Source organism: Nicotiana tabacum, chromosome 18, assembly GCF_000715075.1.
Source record: "Nicotiana tabacum cultivar K326 chromosome 18, ASM71507v2, whole genome shotgun sequence".
Taxonomy (NCBI): Eukaryota; Viridiplantae; Streptophyta; class Magnoliopsida; order Solanales; family Solanaceae; genus Nicotiana; species Nicotiana tabacum.
The window spans coordinates 145,442,468-145,461,303 of record NC_134097.1 but is presented as its reverse complement, the minus strand read 5'-3'; the positions used below and the strand labels follow the sequence as shown (position 1 = coordinate 145,461,303).

Here is an 18,836-nt window from a genome sequence, read left to right as displayed (position 1 = left end):
AAATACAACAGCAACCAAAGAAATTGCAGCACTTTTCTTTTTACTAAAATGGCTCTAACTCCATCATACGAACTCGGAATTCGATAATTCTTGTTCCTATGAGTCACAAATAATGATACGAACATAGTCCTTCAATCAAAACTCAATTCGGAGCTCGTTTGCTCAGTGCGATATCCATTTCGCTCGTTAAATAATTAACTCATGTTTCGTGTCAAAAACCCAATCACGACTTGATGAAATTAGACCAAACTTTCCAGATCACTCCTATAATTCATTATTTAAATTCTGGAAATCTCGAAATAAAATTTCAATCTCTAGAACTAAAAATGGACCTTTGGATCATTACATGTTTATGCTCAAACGGCAAAAATCTTCCAAAAACTCTTCCAAAACTTATCCGAGCCTCATGGGACCCCGACCAAACATGCCAACATAATTCATAACATTATTCAAACCTCTTCCAATCAAAACACCTCAAACAACATCAAATTACCCAAAACTCATCGAATTCAAGGCTAATTTTCTAAAAACTTCTGAAATACACTTTCGATCAAAAACTCGACCAAACCACGTCTGAATGACCTGAAAGCACACATATCCCAAATCACCTAATGAAGCTACAAAAACTCTTGGAATTCCATTCCGACTCTCGGATCAAAATCTCACCTATCAACCGGAATTCGCCAAAATACTAACTTCGCCAATTCAAGCCTAATTCTACACCGGACCTCCAAAATTACTTCTGATCACACTCCTAAGTCACAAATCATCCCCCGAAGCTAACCGAATCATCGAAATTCAAATCCGAGCCCTCTAACACATAAGCCAACGTCCGGTTTACTTTTCCAAAACAAACCTTCCTTAAAGAGACTAAGTGTCTCATTTCCTACTAAAATCAATCCAAATCAACTCGTTCATACCCAACACTGATAATGAAGCATAAAGAAATAGTAAATGGGGAAAACGGGGCGATAACTAACAAGAAGACGGGGCGGGTCGTCACATCCTCCCCAACTTAAACAAACGCTCGTCTTCGAGCGTACCTAGAGTTGTCCTAGAAGCCAGCCAATAGCTGAACGACTTTACCAAGAATATACCCGTGGGTGATCCCACACTACCCTATCTCGCATAGGTCCGATAACACAACATAGCTGAAATTTCACAATCCATCTAGTCTATAAACCATAGAACCACACTGCACCTTCCGAAATCATACACAAGATTAGAACTTCACATCCATACTCAGAAAAAGCCCGAACCAGCTGTAATAACCCATACCTGCAACATCAGGTGCAATTATCTGATATACCACATAACTCAAACACTCGAAACGATAACTTCTATTCATAGTAGCTGCACATAATAATCGAATATCGATAGGAAACCTCTTAACTACTAAAGCCTCATTCCAACACTTTCACATACTGCCAATGATAAAGGAAACACGCAATAAATCATAACCATTTCCTATGTCAACCATTCATGAAGTCATTTCTCTCCTGGTAATTACCTTAGCAAATTTTGAACCGAACCTCAATATTTACCCATCACACATACTGAAATCGAATCTGTTCGCATTCATTAATGATTTCAACGATCTCTTCTGACCAAACACACTACTCTGGTGACATGACACATCAATACATGCCTAAGCCACAACTTGCATAATGCGTGCACCAATAAGAAACGGTCCGAACATACTCAATTCATGAAAATGACTCAACTGAGAGAGCTGTACCTCAAACTCACCAGTACTGCCACAACACAAGGCTGAGACCCTGTCTCACATCATAGAAACAGGACACACAAATTTGACCCGCAATGTCATGTTTCCACACAGCTTTGCTGCAACGTGCGTTCCTATCCAAATACTACTCCTCAGGAAACACCTCAAGTCACTATGCTTGAAATCGACAACCATGCTCAATTGATGTCTGGAGCCAAATCAAATCATTACACCCATGGTGAAACAAATAACACACACCACGCAAACCTGATAGAACATAACCGGTACGTTATTCACCGAGCAACACCCAATTACTCATCCCGCTTGACTTCCACTACTACAACTCCTATCGGAGCCAGACGATCCGGTGCCCGGCACCAAATTAATACCGAAATCAACAACCTCGCCCGGCGACATGCCTAGCCATATGAAACTCATCTGAAAAGTCCCCCAACACCGGAACTAAATTAATGATAGCAACCTTGCACTGACATCCATCACGAATGCCCAATTAAGAAAGCAATCCTTCCCAACCATCTGTAGGTCCTTTGAAATATAAACCACTCTGCTAGAACATAATCCAATGCACTTCATCACTCAACACGTGGCATTTTCGGTATTGCCCGTAGCGCAATAGTTCAGAATCACTCAACACTAAGACAACCAGTCTGAATTCCGACATCACATCCAAAATCTAACATACTAGCAAACAAAAATCCACTCGAGCCTCCAAATCCCGATTGCCGCTAAACGGTGTCGAATACACACGATCCACCACCACAACCTAGCCTGTACATGAGAACTCCCAGTCTCCAACTCCATATGGCACACAAATCATCATACCTGATTCCAGTTTCCACCGTGTGAATACATGCACACCTTTGATACGCAATCATTCCACGACAGATACCCAAAATTTCCCTGTGCTACCAAGCAAACCCGAATACCACCAGTGGACCCACCAAGAACATGCCGCAATACTATCGAAATATCATCAGTTTAATCATATTACCTTTTTCTGAGACATATACTCTCATCAAATCACTTCCAATTAGCAATACCATTTTCTTAATCATCTGAAGCTCATTTCTCTAATCACCTAAAGCTCCCCGTACCGCCTAAGAATGTTTTGAATTTCCATTCAGAACTGAATTGTAACCTTACACACGCAAATCTCAACCCTTCACAACATATCGCATATACCATACCATCCTAAGGTAACATGAGGACTTCACCTCCTTTCCGAACCATGAACGTTTACGTACTCAACTAGTCAAGAACTTCCATTGATCCCATCTAGAAGAAAAATCATTACACATCCTATGCTCTGCATGACATACATAGGTCTCGTTCAAATTCTTACAATACCGATACGACAAATGAGATCTGTATAAATTCATAACACCGCCGAATCAACAATTCATTGGGTCTATACTTCTGGCAAGAACTATCACCTTATTATGAACCAAACAATGGTCTTAGCCCCTTAATTTACTTCATATACTCAGATTGCACTGATCTCGAATTCAATGATCTCGTCTCACCCATTACGAACTGTTCAGGCAATAAGCCACCCCAGACATAATCAAAAGCCGCATATGATGCCCTAATATGCCAATAGGCTACCAATTCGAACGCGATACAAAAAAGAAAACGAACTCTGGAAGGAATTACCAATCCCACGCACTAATACAGACTTTCTTTAGAAAACAGGAAGCAAGGCATACAAAATAGCATATAGAAAACTATACTCAACATCACACTGTTGCAAACTTCATACTTGGTTTACATCTTTAATCAATCAAGTGATCACATGCCACACTTATATAATCTTCCCGTGGGACATACTCCCACAACCTACCACAACAATATCTGGAGCGTACATCCAAACCACCAGTCGCACTAACGCTAAAGAGCGATCAAGAATTATTAACCAGGACGTAAAACCCTTTTTACAAAACACCGATCTTAGGTGACGCTGAAGACAATACCAACTTACCGTAAACATCGAAACTTATCTCCTGCTCATCCGAGCTCATGACATCTTGTCAAAAAATTTCCTTCACTCGTGCCATTCTCGGCCCAATTTCCACAACCAGAACTGATTCACCAGCATGCATCAAATCGGAACTAACATAGTACATAACCACACAATCTGCTAACCAATAGCAAGCTCCCCAACTTGGCTCAAAGCCATAGATCATAACATACTATACTCATAACGCATATACTTCATTGTTGCCTCAATAACATAGTGAGATTAAACTCGATCCTTCATAAGCTTATGGAAACACAAATCATTTAGAATTTTTAACTTTTCTGCAAATCTCGCATTCACTCACACAACAGTTAAGCCCACTCTCTAGGCGATCCAATTTAGATTTCAACACATTTTATTCACTTGCAATTGAGGTCTTCTAATGGATAACATAAGGATAACACAACTTTAGAACATCCCGCAGGAGATGACCCACCTGTTTTGCCCCCAACTAACATTTCTGCATACCTTCCACCGCCATAAGCATTACGTAGTCACTTGATCTTCCTGAGTCTGTACTCATACCGCAACATGAAATTTACTTCACTCCCAACTAGGAGACATGAAAAGATTCTTCACACGCCCATAACTCGGGCTATAACTTGAATCACGATGGACTTCAAGCATCTATTAGTTCTTCCATCATTCTGCAGACCCTTCTCGTCGCTTCCAAATCATATGGATACACCTCATAGTACTAACATACTCATCACATAGCCACAGCCGTCATTTCCACTAACGAGGACACTACCGAACATATAAGTTCAAAACACTTGTTTACACAATCAGCACCTCGGCGCTCCAGCCATAGGCAAAGATCCAACCTCAAGTCCTTCAGACTGGCCCACCATAAACACACACAGATTACACCTCACCCCTCGATCGGGGAATCACAAGCCATCGAGGCACATCTGATACTGAGCACCCATGCGCGCATACGAACGCGTGGAGGGAATTTCAAAAGTTTCTTTTCAAGATGAATCCAGGATGCACGATAAGAATTCAAGAATGTGAAGTTTTCCTAAAAGTTCTGCAGTCTCTCGAGGATAAATATAGACGTCTCCGTACCGACCCGCGAGACTGTACTAAACCGGCTCATAACTCGCGAGACCAATTAACCTAGGCTCTGATACCAACTTGTCACGATCCCAACCCCGGTCATGATGGCGCCCAACACACTACTAGGCAAGCCCGACCATTCAACAACATTATCCCAAATTCTTATTCAGATTATAGATAAATATCACATAGAATTTACTAAGTCATTACATTCAAGTGTATAATTAATAATAAAATCTGCGGAAGTTCAATTAAAATACCACACCATAGCCCAATAGAATCCGGTGTCACGAATATGAGCCTCTAATACAGAATATCCACCTATTACAAGTTTATCTAGAAAAATTACGGAATAAAAGATAGAGATAGAGGGGAGATATCAAGGCTGCGAACACCATGCAGCTACCTCAATACTCCCGGATACTGCCTGCTCAGCTAAACAATACCTCACTTAGCCTGTGGTGTACCTGGATCTGCACGCAAGGTGCAGGGAGTAATGTGAGTACTCCGACCCAGTGAGTAATAAACATAAATAAAGGCTGAGAATAAGAAATCATGGAAAAATACAAAGTAAACTATAACTGGCAGTTTAGAACAACAAATAGTGAAGCAACAAGTCAATTAAGTCAGAGTACTAAATACTGAGACAGGTATAACCGATAAAACAAATGCATGAGTGCAATGCAATGCATATGATGGTACACTCTAGAACCCACTGCGGCGTGCAGCCCGAGCCATCCATTTATTTATCGTTGACGGCGCTCATTGGGGGTGTGTGCAGACTCCGGAGGGGCTCCTACAGCCCAAGTCCAATATCAAGCCATCTCATGGCATCAAATCTATGCCCTCGGCCTCATATCAATCTCAGTATAATTACCCAGGCTCTCGGCCTCAATATCAATGTAATCAACCAGGCTCTCGGCCTCAATATCAATATAACACTGTTGCGGCGCGCAACCCGATCCATGCTCAGTCCAGAAATCATCATAAGCCCCTTGGGCATTTGTAAAACAGTAGTTCTCAGCCCGAAATATCATTTAGAAATATCATTTAAGTTTTCAAATCTTGGAAAGATGGCTGAGTTTGCAAAACAGTATTTAAAACCTTGGACTGAGGTCAAATGATATGCAAAATATGCGAAAGCAGTGATATCAATCCCTGAAGGATTCAAATAATTGGCAAGAAGCCCAAATGTATCATTTAAATCCAAGTAAGGATGATTCTCAATTTAGTTCAAGTAGAAAACACGGTAAAAACATCTCTCGGGACGGACCAAGTCACAATTCCCAACGGTGCTCTACCCCACGCCCGTTATCCGGCGTACAAGTCACCTCAATATAGCGTTACGATGTGAAATTCTGAGGTTTCAAACCCTTAGGACATTATTTAGATCAATTACTCACCTCAAGACGGTCAAAGTCTAGCTCGCTATGCCCTTGCCTCTCAAATTACCCTCCTCGTGCGACGAATCTGCCCAAAATCATAACGAATATGTCGCATTATGCTAAAGAGACAATACCCAATCGAAAGCAATCGAAAAATATCAAAATTCACGAATTTGACAAAACCCGAACCCCGGGTCCACGTCTAAAAAAATCAGAAAATTAACATCACCGGATTCCTTGTCTTGCTACGAGTCTATACATACCAAGAACTCTCAAATCCGAGTTCAAATGACCCATCAAATCCTAATTGTTTGGTTTCAAAATTCAAGCCCTAGTTCTTGATTTGTAGGCTTATATTTCATGAATCTCTAGGTGGAATTCACAATAAAAACGAGTTCTAAGTCCAAGAAACTTACCTCAAGTCGTTCCCCCTTGAATCCCTCTATAATCTCCACCAAGAAGCTTTCAAAATGATCAACCATGGAGGAAAAATACCCAAAATCGCGGATGAAGTGTTTTATAAACTCACTGCCTAGAATTTTTCAGAAGTACTGTTCACGCGTATGGTTACTGTGCACACGCGGTTACTGTTCACGCTGCTAAAAAATACAACAGCAACCAAAGAAATTGCAGCACTTTTCTTTTTACTAAAATGGCTCTAACTCCATCATACGAACTCAGAATTCGATGATTCTTGTTCCTATGAGTCACAAATAATGATAAGAACATAGTCCCTCAATTCGGAGCTCGTTTGCTCAGTGCAATATCTATTTCGCTCATTAAACAATTAACTCATGTTTCGTGTCAAAAACTCAATCGCGACTTGATGAAATTAGACCAAACTTTCCAGATCACTCCTATAATTCATTATTTAAATTTTGGAAATCTCGAAATAAAATTTCGATCTCTAGAACTAATAATGGACCTTTGGATCATTACATGTTTATGCTCAAACGACAAAAATCTTCCAAAAACTCTTCCAAAACTTATCCGAGCCTCATGGGACCCCGACCAAACATGCCAATATAATTCATAACATTATTCAAACCTCTTCCAATCATCAAAATACCTCAAACAATATCAAATTATCCAAAACTCATCGAATTCAAGCCTAATTTTCTAAAAACTTCTGAAATACACTTTCGATCAAAAACCTGACCAAACCACGTCCGAATGACCTGAAATTTTGCATACATATCCCAAATCACCTAACGAAGCTACAGAAACTCTCGAGATTCCATTCCAACTCTCGGATCAAAATCTCACCTATCAACCGGAATTCGCCAAAATACTAACTTCGCCAATTCAAGCCTAATTCTACACCGGACCTCCAAAATTACTTTCGATCACACTCCTAAGTCATAAATCATCCCCCGAAGCTAACCGAATCATCGAGATTCAAATCCGAGCCCTCTAACACATAAGTCAACGTCCAGTTTACTTTTCCAAAACAAACTTTCCTTAAAGAGACTAAGCGTCTCATTTCCTACTAAAACCAATCCAAATCAACTCGTTCACACCCAACACTGATAATGAAGCATAAAGAAATAGGAAATGTGAAAAACGGGGCGGTAACTCACGAGACGATGGGGCGGGTCGTCACATAGTCATAGTAATTGACAAGTTATTTGTTGTGCTTTAATACTAGACACCTATGGCCCTAGGGCGATAGTTGAGTTGAAAGGATATTAGGTACGATTGAATACTTGTAGAATTAGTAATTGATCAAGATGGAATCTGTCAACTCTTGGTAATGAGTTTAAGCTCCATGTTCTCATAAATTATAAACGACCAAATTAAGACCTTGGTCTGGGCAATTGAACGAAAGAAGAAAAGAGTTTCTTAGGTCATTCAATGGTCGATTATATTTGACATGAACACATAGTTGGTCGCCTATTAGGATTTGACAGTTGAACCATATCCTAGGGTGATCCAGAGTTATAAGGACAGAAGGAATTACTACATTATTCTTCTACGGGTTGTTGAGAGTAAATTGTGTACTTCATGCTATCCGGTCATTAAGGAGTGTTGCTAGACGCAGCCCTTGATTAGTATATTGATGTGGTCAATCTACTACCGATTTAGTATTGAACCTATGGGGTCGCACACTAACGAGTGTTCTGATCTTTGCTAAAGGATTAATTACTTTATTATTGGTTAACTAAATTAAAGAATTTAATTAGTCAAATAATTTAGTTATTAGTTCATATGAAATATTATTATGTTCTTTGCTACCACAGAGGATATAATTAATATTGTAAACAAATTGAAGTTTTCTATTTAGAATAAAAAATTAAATTATATCTCTTGGTTGAAATATATAAATGTGATATATATAATATGAAATAATTTTAATTTATATAATAGTTATGTATATAATATTTGTTTATCCTCACCAATTTGGAATTGGAGATGAAAGTCCACAAAGGACTGTGGCATGCACGTGATTCCCGTTAGGAATGAGATATATATTTCCATTGGAAAACTCCTATATTATTCAATTTGGAATTAGAATTGTAATACGTGAAAGTCCAATGTTGAATTGGACGAACATGCGTGAAAGTCCAATTGGACTTTAGCATAAAATACCTTCAGTCACGTTACCTTTGAACGTGATTCGATTTCTTTAGTAAAGTTTATTTTTGAATTAAATTTTTACTCTAAGTAAATTATTACCTCATCCAAATAGGAAAACGGTTTATAGGTGATGATATATAAAGGATGATGGAAGAAAATTTGTTAATTAATTCTTGAGAAGAAAACACTTTGTGAAAGTGAGAGAACAACACAAGCCAAGAGAGAAAATACAATTACACGAAAAGTGTTTCTTGTTCTTCTAATATTGAGTTGAGATTTTTTAGAAAAATTTCAACACAATATTCTGTTCAATTTTGTTCGCGGGTTTCATTGATCAAAGAGTTGATAGCAAAGATCGGTCTCGGTGTGGATACGCATAGAGTCTTCGCACTATCGAAGAAATTTTGAAACGAGACTCTCTTCACCAGGTACATCTCAGATCAGTTCTTTGGCATGTAAATAAATTTTAAACACGAAAAAATCTGCCTAGGATTGTTATTGTCTTCCGCTGCGTGTTACAAACACCTATACGCAATCCATCAACAATTCCACTATTGGGTTGTATGTTCCGCAACAAATTTTCTCACACCGATAATTATATAATCATTGTATTTTCATGATGGATATCACCGCCGACAATAAGATGTTCATCATAACAAGCAATTGAAATGTTATAATAGAACATACTCCAAGAATAACATTTATAAAAAATTTGGTTATGCTATATCATATTACATATTTGTATCTCATAACATTAACTTATAAGAAAATATATCTAAATATCCAATTATTTTAAGTTCAACACTATATTGCGTATGCAATTCATCACTTTTAGCTAGTACTTTTTCGCTTTATTTTAGCCCCTTTAAAAAATTTGTGACAAGAGATAGAGATGCACATGTCCACAAACTAGTAGAAGTAGAAAAAAGAAAAGGAGAGAATGATCAGCTTGACGAGTCAAATTGGTTACACATCGCTTTCAAGGATCACAGATTTGCCCTTTGGTACTTTTATATCTCTGTATAACAATATCTTATTTAACAACACTTTACTGTAAAAAGTTAAGTGTTTTCAGAACCAAATTTCATATTCTATTACAATATATATTTTTTATAGCAGCAATTCGTTATAACATTAAAAAATATCGGGAACAAATAAGACTATTATAGATAGGTTTAACTGTACTCCATAATGGAACAATAAACGTAACTAACCAAACTAGTGTTACTATACAAATTTATACTTTCATCTCATGGTACTTTTTATTAAAAATATATTTTAAAATATTAATCAAAATTTTCGTCACTTAAATTTTAAGAAGCGCAAAGTGTCACAAACACATAATTGTAACGATCCGACTGGTCGTTTTGAGTAATTGGGTCTATATCGGTAGTTTGAGATCACGAGTAGCTTCATACCGTGTATTATGACTTGCGTACAGCATCGGTTCGGATTTTTGAGAAGATCGAAAAGGATTTTTAGAAGTGACTCTCATTTGAGAAGCTCGAAATTGAAAGAATTGACCAAGGTTTGACTTTTGAGTACTTGACCTTGGATTGGAGTTTCGATGGTTGCAATAGGCTCGGGTGGTAATCTTGTACTTAGGCGAGTGTCCGGATTTGAATTTGGAGGCCCGTGTGGTAATTTGAAGCATTTTGATGAAAATTGGGAAGTTGAAGTTTTGGAAGGTTGAGAGGTTGGACCAAGAGTTGACTTTGGTGATATCGGGGTCGGAATGAGATTCTGAGAGTTGGAATAGCTCCGTTATATCATTTGGGACTTGTCTGCAAAATTTGGCATCATTTTGAGTTGATTTAATATGGTTCGGACGCTTGGTTGCAACTCTAGAAGTTCATGATGATGTTCAAGTGTTTTGGACATCCGATTCGTGGTTCTAGATATTATTTTTGTGTTCCAATCGCGCGAGCGAATTCGTGTTATGTTTTCAGACCTGCATGGATCTTTAGCATGGAGCCCCAAGGGACGTGTTTCGAAGTGTTGGAAGAAGGTTCAGCTGTGATGGTGTCTCTGTTCTTGCATTTACGAGGATTTCATCGCATTTGCGATGACTTTATTTGCAAGATCATTCTCGCATTTGCAACGATGGGCTGGGGTAGGGTAGTTCGCATTTACGGACCACTTCATCGCATTTGCGATTAGGCAGCTCCGCATTTGCGACACAATCAGTCGCTTTTGCGAAAACACTGAGCTCGCACTTGCGAGTCCTATGTACCATTTGAGACTTTGATAGATCTGGCCAGCCTTCGCATTTGCGATACTTCTGTCGCATTTTCAAGCATCGCATTTGCGATCCTGATGTCGTAAATGCGACATTTGAGGCTGGTATTAAGACTCGCATTTCGGGACTTAGCTTCATTTTATCATATTTTGAACCCTAGGTCCGAGAGTGGGCGATTTTGAGAGAGGAGTTTCATATCAAATCATTGGGTAAGTGCCTCTAATCAATTTTCAATTATATTTTGTGATTATGTCTTAGATTTAATATCAAATTCATGAGAATCTAAAGGAAAATTTGGGGAAATTATAAAATCTTTCCAAAATGTAAAATGATGATTTGAAGGGCAAATTAGTATCGAAACTTGATAATTTTTATATGATTGAACTCATATCGGAATGGTATTCGGGTTTTGTAAATGTTATCGGGTTCCGAGGTGAGGGCCTAGGGAGTTGACTTTTGTTGACTTTTGCAAATTTTATAAGAATCATAGCTTTGTTAATTGAAATTATTTTCTCTTGCATTGTTTGATGTATTCAAGTCGTCTTTGGCTAGACTGAGCCGAGCAATGGCGAATTGGTAAAGGAAAATCTAAATTGAGTATTGAGTTGGCCGAATTGAGGTAAGTGTCTTGTCTAACTTTGTATGAGGGAAATCACCCCTTAGGAATTGAATCGATTGTGCTATCTTGTTAATGTGGAAGCCGTGTACGCAAGGTGACGAGTGCGTACACGATTTATATGTGGTATTGACCGATTTAGATTGTTTAGTCTCTTCCCATGCCTTTGATTAAATTGTCATAACATGTGGTGTCTCGTTGTTAAGCTACTCTACATGCTCTATATGGTGTTAATAGCATTTATTTACCTCTTACTCATTATTTGGCCTTTATATGCCTTGGTTGAAGTCATTGCCTTCCTTATTGTCTTGTTACCTCTTAATTGTTGAGTTCATCTATGACTCTATGCATATCTACTACGCGTCCAAATTGTTGTGATTGTCTGCTTAGTTATCACGTGCCTTACATGTCTTGTCATTTTTGTACAGGTTGTTGTGTTCCTTGATTTTTACGTGGTTTTTTTGTTGTTGTGTACTTGTACCCTTGGTTGTAGAAATTCCTATAAATTGAATTATTGAATTGTTGTTGTTGATTTAAATTATCGTACGGAGGATCGGGTTGCACGCCGCAACAGGTGAAATAAGGGAGGTGGTGAAATTAGGGAGGATATTTATATTGTGATATTGTGATTGTACGGTGGGATCCGGTTACACGCCGCAACAGGTGAAATAAGGGTGGATTATTATGGCAAAATAAAGGTGAATTATGATATTGATATTATATGGTGGGATCGGGTTGCGCGCCGCAACATATTATGTTTATTGTTATGATATTGATGTTGTACAATAAGATCGGGTTGCACGCCGCAATAGGTGAAATAAGAGTGAATTGATATGGCGGAATAAGGGTGAATTATAATATTGATATTATATGGTGGGATTGGGTTGCATGTCGCAACATATTTGTGTATTTGTATTCCCTGTTTTATTGTATTGGCTTCAGTTCCTTCGTACGAGATTCTAAGAATTTGTATTTTCCGGTTTTCACTGTCTTCTGAGAATTTAGTTATTATCATTGACATTACTGCCTTGCCGTCTCCTGAGCTCTTTTCTTAGTACTATTATCCTGGTAACTTGATTTTCAAGGTGAATTTACTATGTTGAGTCATTACCTCCCGCACAACTACTGAGTTGTTAGTAATATAGTTATTTAAAATAAATGAATTTATATTATGCTACCTTGTGTGACTTTTAAGTTAGAACTCGTTGTATATTTCAGTATTACTAATTCTAATAATTGTTATATTTTATTTCACTTGATTTCTCAACTTAATCTCCTTAACCTAATTGAGGTTTGTATTTTACTTAAAAAAGAATTGTTGTTAGGCTTTAATTTAATAAATTTTATATTAACTGCAATAGCTCATTCCATGTTGTATTTTTATTTGAATATATTATTTTTTTTCTTCACTCAAATGATTTCTAAAATAAATTCATCTTTCTCGCTGATTTCCTATTTGATCTAGAAACTGTAAATTACTTTATGATATATAAATAGAATTTTTTGAACATCTTAATAACCATTTGACACGAATATTACGTACCTAGTAGCATGTAGATTCTTGTCGTATAAAGTGAGATTGAAAGATGTGGGCACAAGGTGCCAAGTGTGTTTGTGATTTATGGTATGAGATTGTCGAGAATTGGGATTATTGGAATCATGTATTAGAAACGATTTGATTTGTTAAGCTGACATCGTTTTCCCTACTTGAGCACTTTTATACTTATCTGTATCCTAATCGTGTTGTTGTTTAATTACTTGGCTATTTCTTGTTGTCATTCGTGTTCTCCTTGTCGCTACTATTGTTTGTAATCCGATTTCTTTCTGCTATTGGTATTGCTTTGATATTCCTTCCTTGTTAGATTTATGTTATATCCTGCACAAATTTATATGTTCGGTAGGTGTCTTGACTTGGCCTCGTCACTACTCTACCGAGGTTAGGCTTGATACTTATTGGGTACCACCATGGTGTACTCATACTACACTTCTGCACATCTTTTTGTGCAGAACCAGGTACTTCAGATCGAGTGGGTTTTGAGACGTATGCTTGGTGAGGCTGGAGACTTCAAGGTACATCTGTTGGGCGTTCGGAGGGTCTGAAGTCACCTTCTACTGCATTTATTTCCATTATTTCCTTTTTTTTCAGAACAGTGATATGTTTATTAGGTATAACTACTCGTAGAAGGGCTTATGACTTGTACTACCGGTTTTGGGATTGTAAATTGTATAGAGATTTTTATTTCAAAATTGTTCGGTGTTAATATATATTGTCGTTATTTCTGTTAATGTTAGGCTTACCTAATTTTAAAGACTACGTGTCATTACGACTCCTTCGGATAAATTTTGGATCGTGACCATAATTGAGGATTAGAGTAGATTAATATATATAAACATATATATGTACAATAAATGGGTCCAAGAATTAATATTGTATACTCACAAATACACCCCCCCCCCCACACACACACACAAAAAAAATATATAAATATATTCTTTCTCACACGCAAACATATACATTGTTTATATTTGTCCCCTTAGTATAATTAACGGAGATTTTATTATTGTAAGGGAAGGGAGTGTGGGTCCTATCAATTTGTCCTTTGCTCAATCCTCACCAAGAAACCACCCTTCATCCTAGTAGTAAGGTAAGCTATCAACACTGGCTCCTCTTCACCTTTTTCCACCACCGGAACCACCCTAAACCGCCGTAGAACTCCGGCAACCACCTTCTTCATCTGCAAGAATGCCATTTCCTTCCCTAAACAAACCCTAGGTCCAGCTTGAAACACAGGATACACGAACGGATCCTTAGGAACAAACCTCCAGTTTCCAGTCCTGACATCCTTTTCCAGCCACCTTTCTGGTCTAAAAGTCTGCCAGTCCTTCCCCCATATAGCCTCCGCTCTCCCCATTGCGTACGGATGATAACTTATTCTTGTTCCTCTCTTCACGAACGTTCCATCTGGCAAAATATCATCTTGCATGGCTTCTTTAGTATCCACAGGGACAGGTGGGAAAAATCTCATACTCTCACATAGTGATGCATGAGTATATGGCATGTCCTTCACTTCATCGTACTTCGAAGGTTCATTACTACTCTTAGCGATTTCCTCCAAGATTTCTTTTTCGACATTAGGATTCTTGAAAATCAACCAGAAAAACCATGTTAGTGCAGCAGAAGTTGTGTCCCTTCCAGCCAAGATAAAGCTTATCACAATATCTATAATGAACTCTTCATCTTGATATTGCTCTGAGCTTATTAAGAATCTTGAAAGAAGATCATCACCACTAGAATTAGTCAAAAGTGATTTCTTCTCCTTCTTTTCCTTGATTATTTCCTTAGCCATTTCGCGAATTTGTGTTGCGCAAAACTTCAATTTCTTCTCCGATCCAACGTTGAGGATTCTCTTGAGCTTCCATATAAACGGAGCAAAAGAATTGAATCTCTCACTACTAATTCGAACAACTTCTTCAAAAGCATTCGCAAATTTTGCCTCAGGAAAAGATGGTAATAAATATGCAGGATCATAACCATAAGCAACCATGCAAATGTTATCAAAAGCAAACCTTTGAAGCAAATCTTGCATGTCAAGAACACACTTTTTAGAAGCCGCAGCCATAGTCAGAATAGGAATAAGACGATCACATAGTTCAACATTTACTACCTTTTCAACAAATTTACGCAAAGATTTCGAGTTAAACTCATGGCTAGCAAGTTTTCTTTGGTATTTCCAAATTTCACCATCAGCATTAAAAATCCCATTACCTAAAAGATCCTTAAGAGTTTCTTTACCAAGATACCCTTTTTGATAATTATGGAAATGGTTTTTGAGAATGTGTTGAACATTTGAGGAATTTCCTGTGAATATATGACGATGGCCAAAAGGTCGACGGAGGGTAAAAGTAAGAGTTGGTGTACGTAAAACAATATCAGATGTCCATTGAATCCGACGATTTTTGTTGGATTTAATTGAGAAATAAGAGCCAATAATAGGATATGATCTTGGGATTTTGGTGGACTTGGATAGGAAAAAAAGATTGGTTAAAATATTGGTTCTAAAATTGATGAAGAACAAGAAGAATACTAAGGGGAGGAAGTAAAAATAAATCTGTGAAAATATTGGACGAAGATCAAAGTTGAAGAACATTTTCTTCTCTTTTTTTTAACTTTCTCAATACAATTGGTTAAAGAAAGCAAGCTTGAGAAGACAAGAAGTAGAGGTTCCAATCGTTTGTTTATATAATGTTTGTATATACAACTTTTTTAGAAGACTAGAGAATTTTGCACTAGATATTCCCCACGTTTATTTTTCTAAAATGAGTAGTAGCTCAGCAGAATGCATGTCGACTGTCGACTTCACTTATAGCACGTACTTGGGAATTACATATTAGGGTTGGATTTAATAAATGCGTTCTAGATTTTATGAATTCAAAACATCAAATATGAGCAAAATTACTGGGTTCGGCCGAATCCATACGGCGGCTTGTGCCTCCGTCCTTGCTGACAGTATATGTAATTGATGCAATTTAACTTGTTATAATAAACTGTTTTCTATTTTTGTTTTTTCAATAATAAATTTCACATATTATGAATAGTTGTCTCTAGTGATTCTTTAGATGATTTAATAGTGTAAAACTCTTTTATATTATAATGTATAAAAGTTAAACCTATTAAAAATTGCATTTTGTATTTGAAGGGGATTGGGCCCTATTTGATTTAGTTGAATAAAGATAGTTGATGTATTTGATAAAAGAATATCAATTTTTATATTTGTTAGAATATTTGTAATTCCCTTATATATAAAATATGAATTTGAGAGTATTTTTACGTGAAAAAGATTGAATGAAGGAAATGAATATGTAGAAGGAGTCAAGCATCATGTTTTAAGAAATAAGGTATTTTGGGGATTACAAAACATTACTAAGGGTACAATAGTAAAAGAATTGATAAAACCAAAAGATTTGGATGCATTGTGACGACACAATGGCAAGAATCATTCACTATAAAACAAACAAACTACCTAACATTTTTTCAAATTCAGTGTGAAATATCTAGAACCAATGAAAGGTACGTAATTTGTCCTTCATTAGGTGGGCTTGCAAAAGTCAAATGCGTGTGACGTAGGACGAGGAGCGTCCAAAACCTCTTAAGAAGGACAAAAAATAATTAATATAGCTTCTCTTCTACTCCCTCCGTTCTCATTTAATTTAGAGGATAAAGTTTTGCATAATCCTTAAGGACAAATTAACTAGGAATATAATTTGACTAGTTCTTTAATTGTTATGTATTTGCGTGCCTCTTAATTATAGAACAATTAATGTTAAATGCAAAATTGAAGAAATAGTTAATTTTCACTTAATGTTTAAAATTGGCAAATATTTAAAAATGATTATTTTTTTAATATACATGACAGCTAAATATCACAATTCACAACTAAATGGGAATAGAGGCCGTATCTTCAACAGAGAACGTGGACAATTAAGCTTCTGTATTGGGATGTTTTATCACGTGGAGAATGTTGTCAATTAAGCTTCTACTTTATCACTTTTCGCTTTGCCATTGACAGCTCTAAGTCATTGCGGCCATCAAAATACGGCCATCAAATGCCGATGTACAAGCAGCGCCACATTTATCTAAATTTATAATTTTCTACGCACGACATAAATTTGTACGTAAAAGTTCATTAAAATTAGAATAAATAGTAAGTCTAAATTCATAAGCTTAAAAATATAATATATTGAATGTTAAGAGTCTTAAAGGTTGAACCTATACAATAAATCTTAGATCCGCTTCTGTTTGAAGATTGGAGTCTTGGAGCAACGGTAAAGTTGTCTCCGTATGACAAGGTTACGGATTCAAGCCGTGGAATCAGCCGTTGATACAAGCATCAGTGTAGGCTGCAAACAGCATACCTCTTGGGGTACAACCCTTTCTCGAACCCTACATAAATACGGGATGCTTTATGCACCGGATTGCCCTTTTTATCTGCCTCTGTTTGTCAACTTTGTTGGCATTTGCACATTGTGTGTTTTTTTTTTTGTCAGAAAGATAACATATAGGAGTATTACTAGTGAATACGTACAGAGAGTCGGGGCCTAACTGGCTTCCTATTACAAGCCGTAGTGCTAGATTCAAGCCATAAGCTACTACTACTATTTAAAGTTGTCATGGTCATCCTATTGGAATTATCATCATGACAACTAATTACATCATAGGATAGTTGAGCCATGTTGCCACTATCATTATGCCAAGAATTTTGCTGGCCTGATCGACTCTAATCCATACAGGCCTTGTCTCTTTCAAAAACTGGTGCAATAAAAATGGGAACAGCTTCAAACACTCTTGGCAACCATGCATCTCCAAAATTGTGGCCTACTTTAGCTAGTTGGTTTGCTACCATATTTTGCTCTCTGCACGCATGTTTAACTGCTGGGTTACCTAGTAGGCCCATATAGTACCTGCAATCAGCAATTAAGTTAGAGAGGGCAAAATTTTCAGTATGAAGCAGTAATATAATATCTTTTACATCCACCTCCACCTCAAGAGGTGTGATATTTCTTTCATATGCATATCTCAAACCCTGCATCAAAGCATAAAGTTCTGAAAAAATGGCAGATTTACATGGAGCAGCTCCTGCAAAGCCCAAAATTCATTCAGCTTTAGAATTCCTAATGACTCCTACTATACCTGCCTTAGTAGGTGAGTAAGCCCCATCTGTATTAAGTTTGTAGAAATGTGCATTAGGAGGATCCCCTGATGTCCTTGTGCAGTTTGGTTGTGTGAGATTATTATGTTCGATCTTCCCTGATAGAAATACCGTTCGAGTTTAAATTCATTGCAATAATAATATAATTACTTTTTATATCATTATGTTACGTTGAGTTAACTTTTAATTAACGTTTTATAATAAATTTAATGTGATAATATGAAAAAAGATGGATAACAGCCTACTATATCTAGTATTACTTATCCTTTGGTTTAAGTAAATATATATGCATAAAAAGAATCTTTGCTGTGACAACGTTAGCATGATACGGACATGATATTGAGACAAAACAAAATTACACGCCTGTAAGTCATATACATGCTAAGACTTTAGTGTGCCCTTCTCGTTTATTGTTTGGGTAACTATTTTATGCATAATTATTGTATATTTTTACAGTAGCAAAATTAAGGGTCTCTAACTGTATTCAAA

General features: G+C 37.1%; 1 protein-coding gene across 1 annotated transcript; it reads right to left on the bottom strand.

The window, feature by feature from the left end:
* Positions 1 to 14,111: 14,111 nt before the first annotated feature.
* On the bottom strand, positions 14,112 to 15,854 carry LOC107785610 (cytochrome P450 94A1-like). The gene has a single exon (XM_016606952.2). The coding sequence runs from the start codon at positions 15,786 to 15,788 to the stop codon at positions 14,229 to 14,231; it is 1,560 nt and encodes a 519-aa protein (XP_016462438.1). The 5' UTR covers positions 15,789 to 15,854; the 3' UTR covers positions 14,112 to 14,228.
* Positions 15,855 to 18,836: the final 2,982 nt, after the last annotated feature.